This window comes from Pezoporus wallicus, unplaced genomic scaffold, assembly GCF_028554395.1.
Source record: "Pezoporus wallicus isolate ANWC-B61680 ecotype Strahan unplaced genomic scaffold, APGP_CSIRO_Pwel_v1 contig_14048, whole genome shotgun sequence".
NCBI classification, from domain to species: domain Eukaryota; kingdom Metazoa; phylum Chordata; class Aves; order Psittaciformes; family Psittacidae; genus Pezoporus; species Pezoporus wallicus.
This window is the reverse complement of record NW_026637740.1, coordinates 157,075-169,338: the sequence shown is the minus strand read 5'-3', so window position 1 is coordinate 169,338 and position 12,264 is coordinate 157,075. Positions and strand designations below refer to the sequence as shown.

General features: G+C 55.4%; 1 protein-coding gene and 1 non-coding gene across 2 annotated transcripts; one reads left to right on the top strand and one right to left on the bottom strand.

Annotated features, from left to right (window-relative positions):
* Nucleotides 1–345: 345 nt before the first annotated feature.
* On the bottom strand, nt 346–11,172 carry TMEM259 (transmembrane protein 259). Its single transcript, XM_057407443.1, has 11 exons — nt 10,948–11,172; nt 8,755–9,021; nt 7,983–8,151; nt 6,326–6,436; nt 4,918–5,040; nt 4,492–4,592; nt 3,574–3,631; nt 3,195–3,278; nt 2,612–2,744; nt 2,111–2,210; nt 346–1,385 (listed from the first exon to the last, which is right to left on the bottom strand). The coding sequence occupies exons 1-11, from the start codon at nt 11,170–11,172 to the stop codon at nt 540–542; spliced, it is 2,217 nt and encodes a 738-aa protein (XP_057263426.1). The 3' UTR covers nt 346–539.
* A 740-nt stretch (nt 11,173–11,912) lies between these two features.
* LOC130598238 (U6 spliceosomal RNA) lies at nt 11,913–12,019 on the top strand. The gene has a single exon (XR_008971963.1). It is a non-coding gene; the product is annotated as a U6 spliceosomal RNA (small nuclear RNA).
* The last annotated feature ends 245 nt before the right edge of the window (nt 12,020–12,264 follow it).

Genomic DNA, 12,264 nt, shown 5'->3' with positions numbered 1-12,264 from the left:
AAGCCATGGGCTGGGAGACACTCAAGGACAGAAAAGATGGGGCTGAACTGCAGCTTCGGCTTTGGTTATTGCCCAGCTTTACCCTGGCAGCAGCAAACGTAGTCTCTGGGGAAGGGCTGAAGCTCCTTTTCCCCCTAAGGAGAAGGGGAGGCGATCAGGTTTCTCTTGCTTTCCTGGGGGGGGGGTCTGAAAACCCACCCCCTGTCCACACGCAGCTGCTATTCTAACATGAAGCTGCCACACGCACACACGCTCATGGCTGTGATCCAGGCCGCAAACATGAACACAGGAGGCAAAGAGGAAAAGCTGGGGCAGGGACCCAGAGCGGCTGCCTCGTCCCGCGTCCATCAGGCTCTCGCACACAAGCACACACGGGCTCTTCCCAGAGGAGGCTCACTGCAGCACCTCTTCTCTATCCCGCCTGCTCCACCTCTGCACTAAGAGGAATTCATGGGTTAAGGATGACGGTGAAGTGAGAAACGGTAACAAAGGAAAATCCAGATGCCTCCCCGGCAGTCCAGAGTTACAGTAACAGGGGCTCAAGACAGGCTCCTCAAGTGAGGCTGCGGGCAGGGTGCGGAGCGGGGTGGGCTCTCTGCTGGTGCTGGGCAAGGGCTGCTGTCCCCCCGGTCCCCAGGCACGCGCCCCGACCGCCTGTCCTGCTCCGTGTCCTCGGCAGAGGCTGCAGGGCTCTGCGCCACGCTGCTGCTGCTGCTGCTGCTGCCAGCACAGTCCTTGCTGCTCGCTCGGCCTTGGCTGCCCGAGTCCTCCCCAGCCTCAGTCTGCTCCGGGAGGGGATGGCTGGGGACAGAGCCCCCCTCCTCCTGCAGCGGGAGCGGGGTTGCAGCCGGGGCCGCCTTTGCGGCGGGGGGAACATCTGCTGCAGCCACCACAGACGTCGAGGTGAGCTCAATGGTGATGGAGCCCACGGCCGTCTCCGGGTGCTCGCTGCTCACCCTGATGCGGGCGACCAAGCCGGAGGCAGCGTCCTGAGGGCTCCCGTTGGCCATGGCCTCGTGCACCGCGTTGGGCTCCAGGAGGGTCGTGCTCAGGTCGGACAGGAAGGAGGCCTCGGTGACGATGGCGGCTGTCTCCGCCACCCAGTTGAGGTCACTGCCCGCGGTGGCAGCGGCGATGACGCTGGAGGCCGTGCTGGGTGCCAGGGCGGCCGGGCTGGCGCCGTCCCCCGAGGGGCCGGCGGGCAGGGGGGGTCTGCGGCTCCCCCCGTCGACGGGGGCAGCGGTGGTGTTGTTGTTGAGGTTGTCCTGCAGCGTGGTCTGAGTGCCCTGGCCCACCTGCTGGGTCTGCAGCAGCATCTCCTGGATGCGGATCTGCTGGAGGATGGCCGGCAGCTCGTAGTGGTGGAAGAAGTAAATCATGGAGTGCTAGAGAAGGCAAAGGGAAAGGAGTCACTCGTTGGGCCTAACACACCTTAGAGAACTACGCTTTCCTCATGACTAGAGAGATCAGCTGCTCTGACCACGAGGTTATCTGACACTGTGGGAAGATTTATCCCTTCTACTACAACCCCTGCAAGCTACATGTACAGTTTCTCCCTAAGGAGAATGGAATACAACCCCTCTTCCCTTGTAAGGGCTGACAACTGGAAGGGTGAAGGCATTTCTCTAGCCCACCTTCCTTCCCTGTCTTGGTGGCAGCAGAGAAAGGGGCAGGACACCAGCAATACACACAAAAGGTTTGCCTGAACCAGGATTTTGGAGACCTCAAGCCTGGGGCTGTTCTCTGCACTGCACAGGCCTGACCAGCTCCTCAGCCTCTTCAAGGGGAGATCCTCGGTGGGATTTCCTCCTGAGAGCCAGGACAGAAACCCTTCCCTAACACCTCCTAACAAGTGACATCAGCCACTGTCAGTCACGTGGCTGGATCTGAGCCAGTGGCCAAGAAGCCCTCCTGTTCACCAGCCTCCTCCTGCTGTTCCGTTTCCTAACCAGGGATTCTTTCCATCTCTTACATAAAGATCACTGCTCAGACTCAGCTTGACAACAAGTCAGATAAAGCCAGATCCCTGTGAGGTGTGTGGTAAGTCACACAGCGGCTCCTGCCTCTGGGCTGGCTGCATCAACATGCAGCAGAAGTGGCAGCTACTCACCTGGATGAAGAGCCAGGAGGTGACCAGAGCCAGGCTGCTGTACTGCCCGTTGAATCGGTAGTGGTAGGCATAGAAGGCAAAGTGGTACAGATAGAAGAACCTGGAGGGAAAGGCAGAAATCATCAGGATATGGCAACAGACAGGACAAACGTGAGCGTCTGTCTGCTCCCAGTTCCATTCCGAGCTGGGGCAGGTTGCACAGGGCGGTGCAGACTCCAATTAACAGGTAATTCAAATTGCCTTGTTATGAACAAGTCTTCAACAGGGCAGAACAAAGGGCAGGGAAAGGACTGAGGCGATTCCTGACATCCAGGAACAAGCCCAAAGTGGAAGCAATTGCACTTTGGGCCCTGTGACACATAGGGCAGCTCCCACAGAAGCATTCAGGAGCAGAAGTGCTGCTGCCTGGGAGGGCTGGAAGGGATCTGAAGCGGCCCCTTTCCCACCTGAGGAGAGGACACGTGGTGAGAACACGGGAAGGAGGCCCCGGGCAGCCCTCACCTGAGCCAATGCCTCTTGCTCGTATTGGTGTGGCAGCAGATGGCATCGTACTGGTCGGCCAGCCACACGATGAGGATGATGTAGAAGGCGGTGGTGGTGTCGTTGAAGAACTCAGACATGATGGCCTCCATCCCTGCGGGACAGAGCAGCTGCATCAGGGCCACAGGAGGGAATCCTCTGTCACCTCAGAGCAGGGGCCTGGTGACCGTGCAGCATAGGCCACAGCAGCACCAAACTGCCCTAAAGCAGCAGCTACGGGCAAACATGTTCACTGCTGCCTGCAGCCACTGCACAGGCCAGATGATCAGCTGGCTCCAGACAGCGCAGATTTTGGGGAGGTTTAGGGGGCTTTTCAAACTCAGACTACGCTAATGCAGCATGGTCACGGGAAGCATGAATCTGACATGAACTGATTTCCAAATGAGCTGCTTTCTGGGGACCCACAAGGATGATCCAGCTTAGGGTGCCATCAAATTTCAGGGTCCTCACAAGGTGCCACATTAACTAGCTGCTGCGTGTCAGACTCCCTGCAGATCCCAATGAGACATGCTGCACAGCACAAGAAGTGAGCTCATGTCCTTACCTACGAGAGCCAGAATGACAGTGAGGAGGGGAGCTGCAGGGAACGCAATTGTCATGTTCATTTCCAGCATCTGTAACAGGTCAACTGCAAGAAGGAGAACAGACTATGACACGAAGTGGCTGTGAGGCCACGGGACCCTCCATCCCATGCTGCTCCCCATTCAGAGCACTGCAACACGCAGTGAAGTCCAGTGTCCCAAGACCACTGTCCCTGACACTTTGTCAGAGACAGAACAGCTCTCCAAGCCCGGTCACAGGGCCATAGGGAGATATATTCCTTGTGCAGCTACACACAAGAGCCTTCTAAACCAACAACAGGGGCTACTGTGCTGGAGCAGGCACAGCGTGCAGCACACCCTAAACCCCTCCAAAATCCTTACCAATGAAGACAAAGATCTGATGGTGCGAGTAGCGCAGCAGCATCGAAACGGACAGAGTCTGAAACACGAGAGCAGAAACCAGAGTTAAGAGCCACAGAGGCCCAGGAGTCACCACCAGAATCACCCTGCAGCCTGGCCAGGCGAGCCTGGGCCTGCTGTGCTGCTCAGCACACGGTGTGTAGCCCATGCTCCTCCATTTGAGGTGTGCAGACCTCACAAAGAATAACTGCAACTTCCCCAACTTCCTCTTTGTGTCACTGCAGTGAGGATTGTAAAGAGACCAATTCTGAAGAGTCCAGCAGGGGCCAAACCAAACAGCAACAGGGCTGGAAGCCCAGTTTCATCCCATCCTCCATGTGTGCTCCTCCCACCAGCTCATAAGGCCGCCTGACAGTCACCAGCTCTCATTTCCCCTTCCAATTTGCCAGTCGTACCCTACTGCACCAGTGCACAGACACGAAGAGAGACAGCTGCCCAGGACTAGGAACACAGGCTGGTGTCCCTTGGGATCTCATCTAACGCTGATCTGTAATCACCTCATCTCACACAGTCAGGAGACCTGGATCTATCTTTAGCACTCTTGGCAAATTAGGCCTGTTCTTGGAAGTCTCAGAGGACAAAATTCCACACCCAGTGCCTTAGCAGCCCGAGTGGTTTAACTATGCTTCGAGCCTTTCTAACAGGAATAACCCTTTGGACAAGGAAACCATCACTTCATCCTACTGCAGCTCCTCTGTTTCAGTGTTAGAACTTCAGAACCCACATGCAGAAAACCAAGCATCACAAAGACAAGAACCTCCTGCTCCATCAGCTGAGCTTTAAAAGCAGATGAGGAGAGCTCAGGCCTGGGCTGTTACTTTCAAACATGACCAGCATCAGGCCCAGAGTCCAGGCAATGCCCAACTCCTGTCAACTTACAAATATGACCATGATGACGAAGGCTGCCAGGTAAGAAGTCCTGGCCATCCACATGCTGACAAAGCGATAGTGCTCCCCAGACACCACGTTGCGAAGGAAACCTGAAGAGAAACCACAAGCACACAAGCTCAGTGTGATTCACCCATCACCCAAGAACAAACTTCCAGTGCCTTCTAAAGGAACAGGATCTGAAGCAACACCTCCTCAGCAGCACTGCTGTTGTTATGCAGTGCAGCGAGGCAGCAGGAAGTCACGTTTGCAGACACCTCTCCCCTCCTGCTTGTCTCATTCTGTCCTTGACAATAACATCTCTACATAACACAGGGAGCCATTCCCTTCATTAGAGATGAATCAATAGGCAGAGGATGATATTCACGCATCTACAGAAAAACCATCAACTGCTCTGCTGATCCCTCTGAGCCTTACCTTTGTTTTCTTCATTTTCAGCTAAAGCTTTGACACTTGACATCAGGATATCGTCATAACCCAGGAACTCATCCAGCAACAGGCGACTGAACCTGTCCCCAAAGCACTGGTCCCTGGTAGGATCTGGAGAGAAGACAAAAACCCCATTCAGGTTGTCCCCACCTGAAGCCACAGAGGAGGCAGCAGGGCAGACAGAGACTTCTTATCACTCAGAAGGACCCATGTGCCACCAGAGCCCTGTCTGTGCTCAGACCTTTGGCAGTATAAACTGGGCAGAACAGGGAGGGAAAATGTCACACCCTGACAGATCCAGCCAGGCTGTCAAAATGCTAATGTCAGCCAGGCCTCAAGAATTCCATCAGGACTCTCACGCTCTCTGCTGCCACTGACATGAAAGGAATTTGCCTTCTAGCCTTGGACTATTTCCCTGGGCTCACCCCAGCTAATGGCCCAGAGAAACAAGTTCCAGTAAGACTCACAGGGCCAGGCTAGGACATTTTAGCCATGAGCTGGCTTCAACATGACACTGCTGGACCCTCCTGCAGTGGAGGACACACCAACACCTCCCCATGGCTCTAGGCATGGATGAAGGCTGCTCAGTTCCATCTCATGAAGCCTGTAAAAATAACCCAGATCTATACAAAACAGGAAGTGTGAACACAAGGAATTTCTCAGTAAAGTACTACTGAAGGACTTTTTCTAGCTGAATTGGAAAACCCAGGTCAGGAAGCAGACATTTAACAGGGAAACTGCCCATTGCCTGTACAGAAGAACTGCTTAATACTCCAGTCCAGCTGTAACTCAGCTTGATTAGGAGTAAGGAATGAAATCTAGTCCCATTGTTGCCTTAACAGCTCATCACACATTAATTTAGTTCACAGGCCTGAGAAGGCTTGAAACCATATTCCTGATGATTCTGTAAATGCCAGGAGAAGAGAACACTTCAGGGAAATGGTCTGCTGGTGCTCACAGGGACAAGAACCATGTGGAGACAGTGCTAAGCAGATCTGCTCAGTATTGCCCCGACACACAACTGCTCCCACTGCTGGGCTCTAACACCATGCTGCTGCTGCTGTTCCACACTGAGCCTAAATCTTTCAGTACCACGAGCCTCTTCCTTCCTCAGTGAGGAAACTGTGCTGGACACAACACTAGGGCTTGCTGAAACAGGCTCCACCATTTCAGGCTCCTCCTCTTGCAAAGGTATGACCTACTAAAGCAATCAAGGCTCCATAAAGCAGCTCTCCTGCGTGGGCAAGGAGCGCCATCAACTGTTATAAATAGTTTCCACAAGACTAAAGAGGCACCGGGGCGTAGGAACCTCTGCAGAGCCCTCACCCACCCCTGCCTGCACCAGCTCCAGCGCTCACCCAGAGTCACCCACCCCTGCACCAGCTCCAGCACTCACCCAGAGTCACCACCATAACCGGGATGCTGAGGCGCTGCCGAGTGCTCTGGGACAGGCGCAGGAAGCCGTACTCCAGCGAGTACTCCACTATGTACTCCTCCTGCGGCCACACTGCAAGAGAGGGTGGGAAGGGACACTCAACAGCAGGGTTGGGAACAGCCATCAAAAAGAAATACCACCTCTGGATTCCCTCCCACCACGTCCTGAGAAGAGAATCAGTTGCAGGCACAGGTTCCGGGCTTCCTTCAACCTGTTAAGAACGAGTCAATACACATTCTTGGACATTACTTTTGCTTCCAAACCCTGCCTGACAAGCCCAAGAGCACTTGTTCTTACTCTGTTCCACTTCTGCTTTCTATGTTGTTTAGAAAACAGCAGGAAAATACAATTACACCTGCTGAGCACCAAGTAAACACCGCACAAGGCAAGAGCATGCACTGCTCACCCCTGCAATGACAAACCTCAGAGCTAAAGGCAGGAGCAAGTACAGCTTTCCAGAGGAAAACAGTCTGTCTAAGTATCAAATCTGGTGTGCTTATAGCACAAAAAACCTGGAAAGAAAACAAACAATAAAAGCAGGGATTTGAGGCTCTGGGACCCTTTTGAAAAGATCACAGTTGTTAAATCACATCAGGAAGCAGCACAATTCTCTCCCCCACCATGCTGCTGGATCACTTCCAACCAGGAGTTCTGCAAAGCAAGGCACAGCCCATCAGTGCACCCAGCTCAGCTTCAGCAGCTACCAATAAAGGTATTGCACCAAAAATAGTCACTGCTCTCTAGTCTTCTGTCACTTCAGGATCTTAAATTCAGGACTAACGAGTTCTAGATCAGCATCAAGCAAAATCACTGCAGGAGCAAGGGAACAGTGCCAAGGCAATGCCCAGCCTCACAATCCTCCACAATATCCAGTCCTTCTGAACAGCAAAGAACTCCAGCCTTTCCAGGGATAAAAGTGGAGGTGAAAAAGGCAAATTAAGAAATAATCCAATGACTCTACTTTAACATAAATACTTTTTAATAGATTTCCAGCCCTAACCACTTGAAACATATTTTCCAATGCTGGAATTCCATTTTGAATAATACAAAGCCACTAAAACCTCCCTTGAGTTTAAGAGGCATCAGCAGCTTAAGCCTTGCTGGGACCAGGGGAGGGATGAAGCAGGATGATGCAGAGCAGCAGTGCTGTATCTCGCAGTGCTCTAAAACCCGCTCGGTGGCTTTGGGGATTAATTGGCTGTTCCAAGCCCTGGTGTTGACTCAGGGACCCAAACCCTTAATGCAAGGAGGAATGTGCCCTGTCACTGCCACCCCTGCAGACCTCAAGAGGAAAGAGAACAGCTCAAGGAGGGAGGTTCATGTTTGTCTGAGATATCCACCACCCATCACTGCAGAAAGAGGGTGCCGGAACAAGAGGCTTCAGCACATTTTATAGCCCAGGCAACCCCCAACTCCCAGCCTCCCTCCCAGCCAAAGGAAAGATCTTGCTGTGGATCTACTGTTAGTACTGACACAATTAATGACAGGCAAATGCATCAGGGAAAACATTTAAGGTTACTATGCACGTGCCCAGGGAAGCCAGAAGGAAGGAGACGTGCAGGAAGGATGCACAGGGCAGGGAGGGAGGGGCACAGATAGCAGTGGAAGTTGTCTTTACCTGCTCTGGCTAGCATCTCAAACTCGGACACAGTCTCCCTCAGAGGCTCCATACCTTTAGTGGCTGCTTCACTAAATGAGAACTCCCGGCTTTCATTGTGGGTCAGCGCCTCGGTGCTGCTCACCCGGGATGGCTTGAGGAACACCTTGGGCTCGATATCCAGCTCAAACTGTTGGAGAATCATGGCAGGCATGTCAGCAAACCCCCAAAGCTCCAGTCTTCTGCACTCCCTCTGTGCCCCCAGCACCAAAAGGAGAACTTAAGAGGCCCCTTCCTCAGACTTTACTTCCTATCTTAAATCAGTTTAGGGGGCCTATAGGGATGCTGGAGAGGGACTCTTCATTAGGGACTGCAGTGATAGGACAAGGGGTAACGAGTTCAAACTATAACAGGGGAAGTTTAGATTGGATATAAGGAGGAAATTCTTTCTTGTAAGGGTGGTGAGGCACTGGAATGGGTTGCCCAGGGAGGTTGTGAATGCTCCATCCTTGGCAGCGTTCAAGGCCAGGTTGGACAATGCCTTGGGTGAGATGGTTTAGTGGGAGGTGTCCCTGGCCATGGCAGGGGGGTTGGAACTGGATGATCTTAAGGTCCTTTCCAACCCTAACTAGTCTATGATTCTATCATCAGAGGCTGCTGTGAGAGCTCAGGAAAAGCCAAGGAACACACTCTGCTCCCAGATGACTGAGAGATCACAGGTGGACTGCACTACCAAACCACTGCCCCCCAAACCCACAACCAGGTTCTGTGTATGCTGGGAAGGCGCCTTTACCTTGACAGAGCTGTTTTCAAACATATCCACTGTCATTTCCTCCTCTTCCTCCTCCTCTTCCTCAGCCGTGGATTCAACCACCATCCCTGGGAACTTGTCAGCACCACAGAACTGCAGGAAGATGGGGGCTCGGCTGGAATTGCGCTGGATTTCCACCCGCAAGATGCCGTCGCGCGGCCACTTATCACGCACGTGCTCCAGGCAGTTGATGGGCGAGCGGGAGAAGGCGATGTGGATGTACGCCAGGATGAAGAGCACAAAGAGAGCCTGCACACAGCAGGAAACAAAGCAGAGACCATCAGCCCAACCAGCCTTGGCCTGTTTGCCCCCTCCCCAGTTTTAACCATCTCCTCTTTGCCCTTAAACACACTGGGTTAATTTGGACACGAGCTTTTTACGCTTCCCAACCCAAGCAGCCCAGACTTTGGCAATCTCAGCACTGCTGGGTCAAGGGGGGAACGCACCAAAAACACACAGAGCAAGATCAATCTCCTCCTGCTCACAAGGCCAGAGCTGCCACTGATACCTGTGCAGTACACAGGCCCCAGCACCACGTAAGATCCTGCAAACCAACACCATCCTCAGGACTGCACACAGACAAACAGACCCAACACAGCACTAAGGAGGCTCCAACGCACGTTGAAAGACACAGAAACGCACCCGTGGCTTTCAACCATTCCCTCCTCAGCACAAAGCATCTCCTCTTGAAGCCCAGAGGAGACCACCCAGCTTCCAAAGGCAGCATAAAGCAAGCTCCAACAAAAGACAGCCCACCACAAGAGCAGGGCAACCCAAATCCACACACAACAGCCAGCTCCGCGTTCAGATCCACCTCTCGCTGCTGCCGCGGTGGAGGTCGAGCTGGCCTGTGAGGGACATCACCGCTCCCTGGCCCAGGGAACAGCTCTAAAGCCACAGCAAACCGAAGCGGCCCAATAAAACCCTGCAGCGAAGGTCATGGATCCAGCTCGACGTTGCCCAACGCCGTCCAAAGTTCAGAGCTGAAAGCTCCGCGCGACGCCGGTGGAGCGGAACAGCCGGGTGTCACGCACTCAGGGCCCAAGCGCAGCGAGACGCTCGCTCCCAGTTTAACCAGCTGCCCTTGCTACGCAGCGCTCCTGACCCATTTGCTAGGCACTGGTAAACAGCCCATCTGCAGGAAGGCAGGAGGGAAGGTAAAGCAGAAACACCTCCCTTCCCTCGTCACGCAACCACGGGCAGCCGCAGGCCTCGGTGCGCAGAGGCTGATCCCAACCCCGCGGCGGGAGCAGGCTGTTCCCTGCAGGTGCCCTGGGAATACTCTTTACTTCCTTAGGAGTGATGCGATCGAAGGGAGACAGCAGCAAGAACCGCTACCAGCCCCACAGCTAGCACCAGCCCTGTCCCAGTCCCCCCTGAATCCAGTCAGGACAGCTGGGGAAGAAAGATGGTAAAACCCCCTGGCAGGGGTGAAGCATGTGCAGTGTGAGACAAGTTGTCCTAAATGTTTCCTTGCTTCAAGCAGCTGAATTTTAGGAACTCGGAGCAGAAGCCTTCAAGCTCCTCTCCCCCTTCCCTTTAATTGTCACCCTGGTCAGTGCGTGCCCCAGGAGCTGTGGAGCAGGATTTAACCTACAGGCAGCTCACCCTGCGGGCACCAACAGGTCCCTCCGTGGGTCTCCAACCTTGCACCCACATGATAATCCTGCACCCACACTGACAAGAAAGCAGGAGGGTTTGTACCCACGGTGTGATGCTGCACTAGCACTGCTGAAGGTGCTGCCTGCTAAAAGGAAATGGGGTTAAACCAGGGTTGTATATTAAGTGCTTCCAGAGAAGACAAGACTGCAAGAGAACTCCAACGATCACGTATTCAACGTATCCAAAAAGAGGGACTGGTTGCAAACAGAAACCTCTCGCACCCACATCCCTGTCCCTGCCCAGCGCGCTGGCTCAGCGATTTCCTTGCCATTTCCAGATCTGGAATCCCAGCTCTGGCACTGCCGAGACCACCAGAGACCACTAACTACAACCAGGTCCCATCTTCCTCACGGAGCAGAGGCCCAGGGGAGCTGGTGGTGCAGGTGGCCCCAAAGGCAGGCTGTGACCTCTAGCAGCGACCAGGTGTTCGTGTTAATAAGGGAACCTGTGCCTCCGTGCCCGGGCAGCGAGGGCAAGGTCGGCTCCTCCCCACAAACCCCCCCCTCCCCTCACCTTGAGCAGGACGAAGAACTCGAAGACGCGGCGGAAGGAGGGTGGGAAGAGGCGCGCGTAGGTCACTGCCATCTTGAAGAAGAGAGCATGGAAGAGGCGGTCGCGCACATTGATGAGGGGGTTCTGGTTGAGGTTGGGGTTGCGGACGCCGCCCCGGTTGTTGCCCCCGGCAGCGCCGCCGTTGCCCGGGTGCTGGTTGTTGGCGTTGGGCTGGTTCTCGGACATCGTGGCTCCTGCGGCTGCGAGCCACGGGGCGGGGAGGGGTGGGGGGGGAGCCGCTCCTCGGCCGCACAGCGGGCTCGGCGCCGCCGCTCAGCGCTGCCTCCCGGTGCCCGGCGCTGCTCGGTGCTGCTCCTGCTGCCGCCGCCGTCCCGCTGCCCTCGGGCCTGGCCTCCTGCGCGCAGACGCCTCCGGAGCGGAGGGCGGGTCAGGCCCGGCAGGGCCAGGATCAGGGCCAGGCTTCGGGGCTCAGCGGGCCACGGCTGCGGAGGGGCCCGGGAGCTGCGCAGCGAGGACCTGGCTGCCGGGCCGGCCCCGCGGCCATGAGGGGGGCCCCGTTACGGGGTCGGTGTGAGCGCGGCGGCCGCCTCGGCTCTCCCGGTGCGGTGCGACCGGACCCGGCCCGGCCCCTCAGCGCCCCGCCGCCATCTTCCTCCGCCGGCGGCGTTGGTGCGCATGCGCGAGCGCCGCCGGGGCACCCTGGGACTGTGGCAGCGGCCAGGCCGGGGCCCCGCCCCGATATGCAAATGAGAAGCGGTCCCTGCGTACATTGCTTTAAAACGCTTCCGAAACGGCCGGAATCCCGACAGAAACAAACGGATTTAGAACAGAGAAACGGCGGGTGTTGCGCAGAATATGGTGGGAGAGGAAAGACGAGGGACGAGTCGAAGAAATAAGCATTCACCATGACGTGAAAAATATTAAATGAGAGGGGTTTAAATTACGCCTCGGACACAGAAGCAGTCGTGCTCGCTTCGGCAGCACATATACTAAAATTGGAACGATACAGAGAAGATTAGCATGGCCCCTGCGCAAGGATGACACGCAAATTCGTGAAGCGTTCCATATTTTGCTCCTTTTGCCCCCATTTTACGGGACAATCCCACCCCCGCAGCCCGCCGACACCCCTTTTGTCCCCCGCGCACTGGCAGAGGGATGGGGAGGTACCCGTGGCCCCCCACGTCGAGCCCTAGCACAGGAGAGGGATATTGAGGGGAGATGGGCACCCCAAAACCTTGGTGCCACAGGACTGGGGTCCAAGGGCTGAGGGGACACCCAGGGGTGAGGGGCACGACCCCAGCGCTTGGGCACCCTGGA

Coding starts and splice junctions, on each gene's coding strand:
- TMEM259 (XM_057407443.1), bottom strand. CDS start 11,172: ATGTCCGAGAACCAGCCCAACGCCAACAACCAGCACCCGGGCAACGGC. Junction 6,437..7,982: donor TGAGATGCTAGCCAGAGCAG/GTAAAGACAACT, acceptor CCTCTCTTGCAG/TGTGGCCGCAGGAGGAGTAC. Junction 1,386..2,110: donor CCTCCTGGCTCTTCATCCAG/GTGAGTAGCTGC, acceptor TGCCTTCTCTAG/CACTCCATGATTTACTTCTT.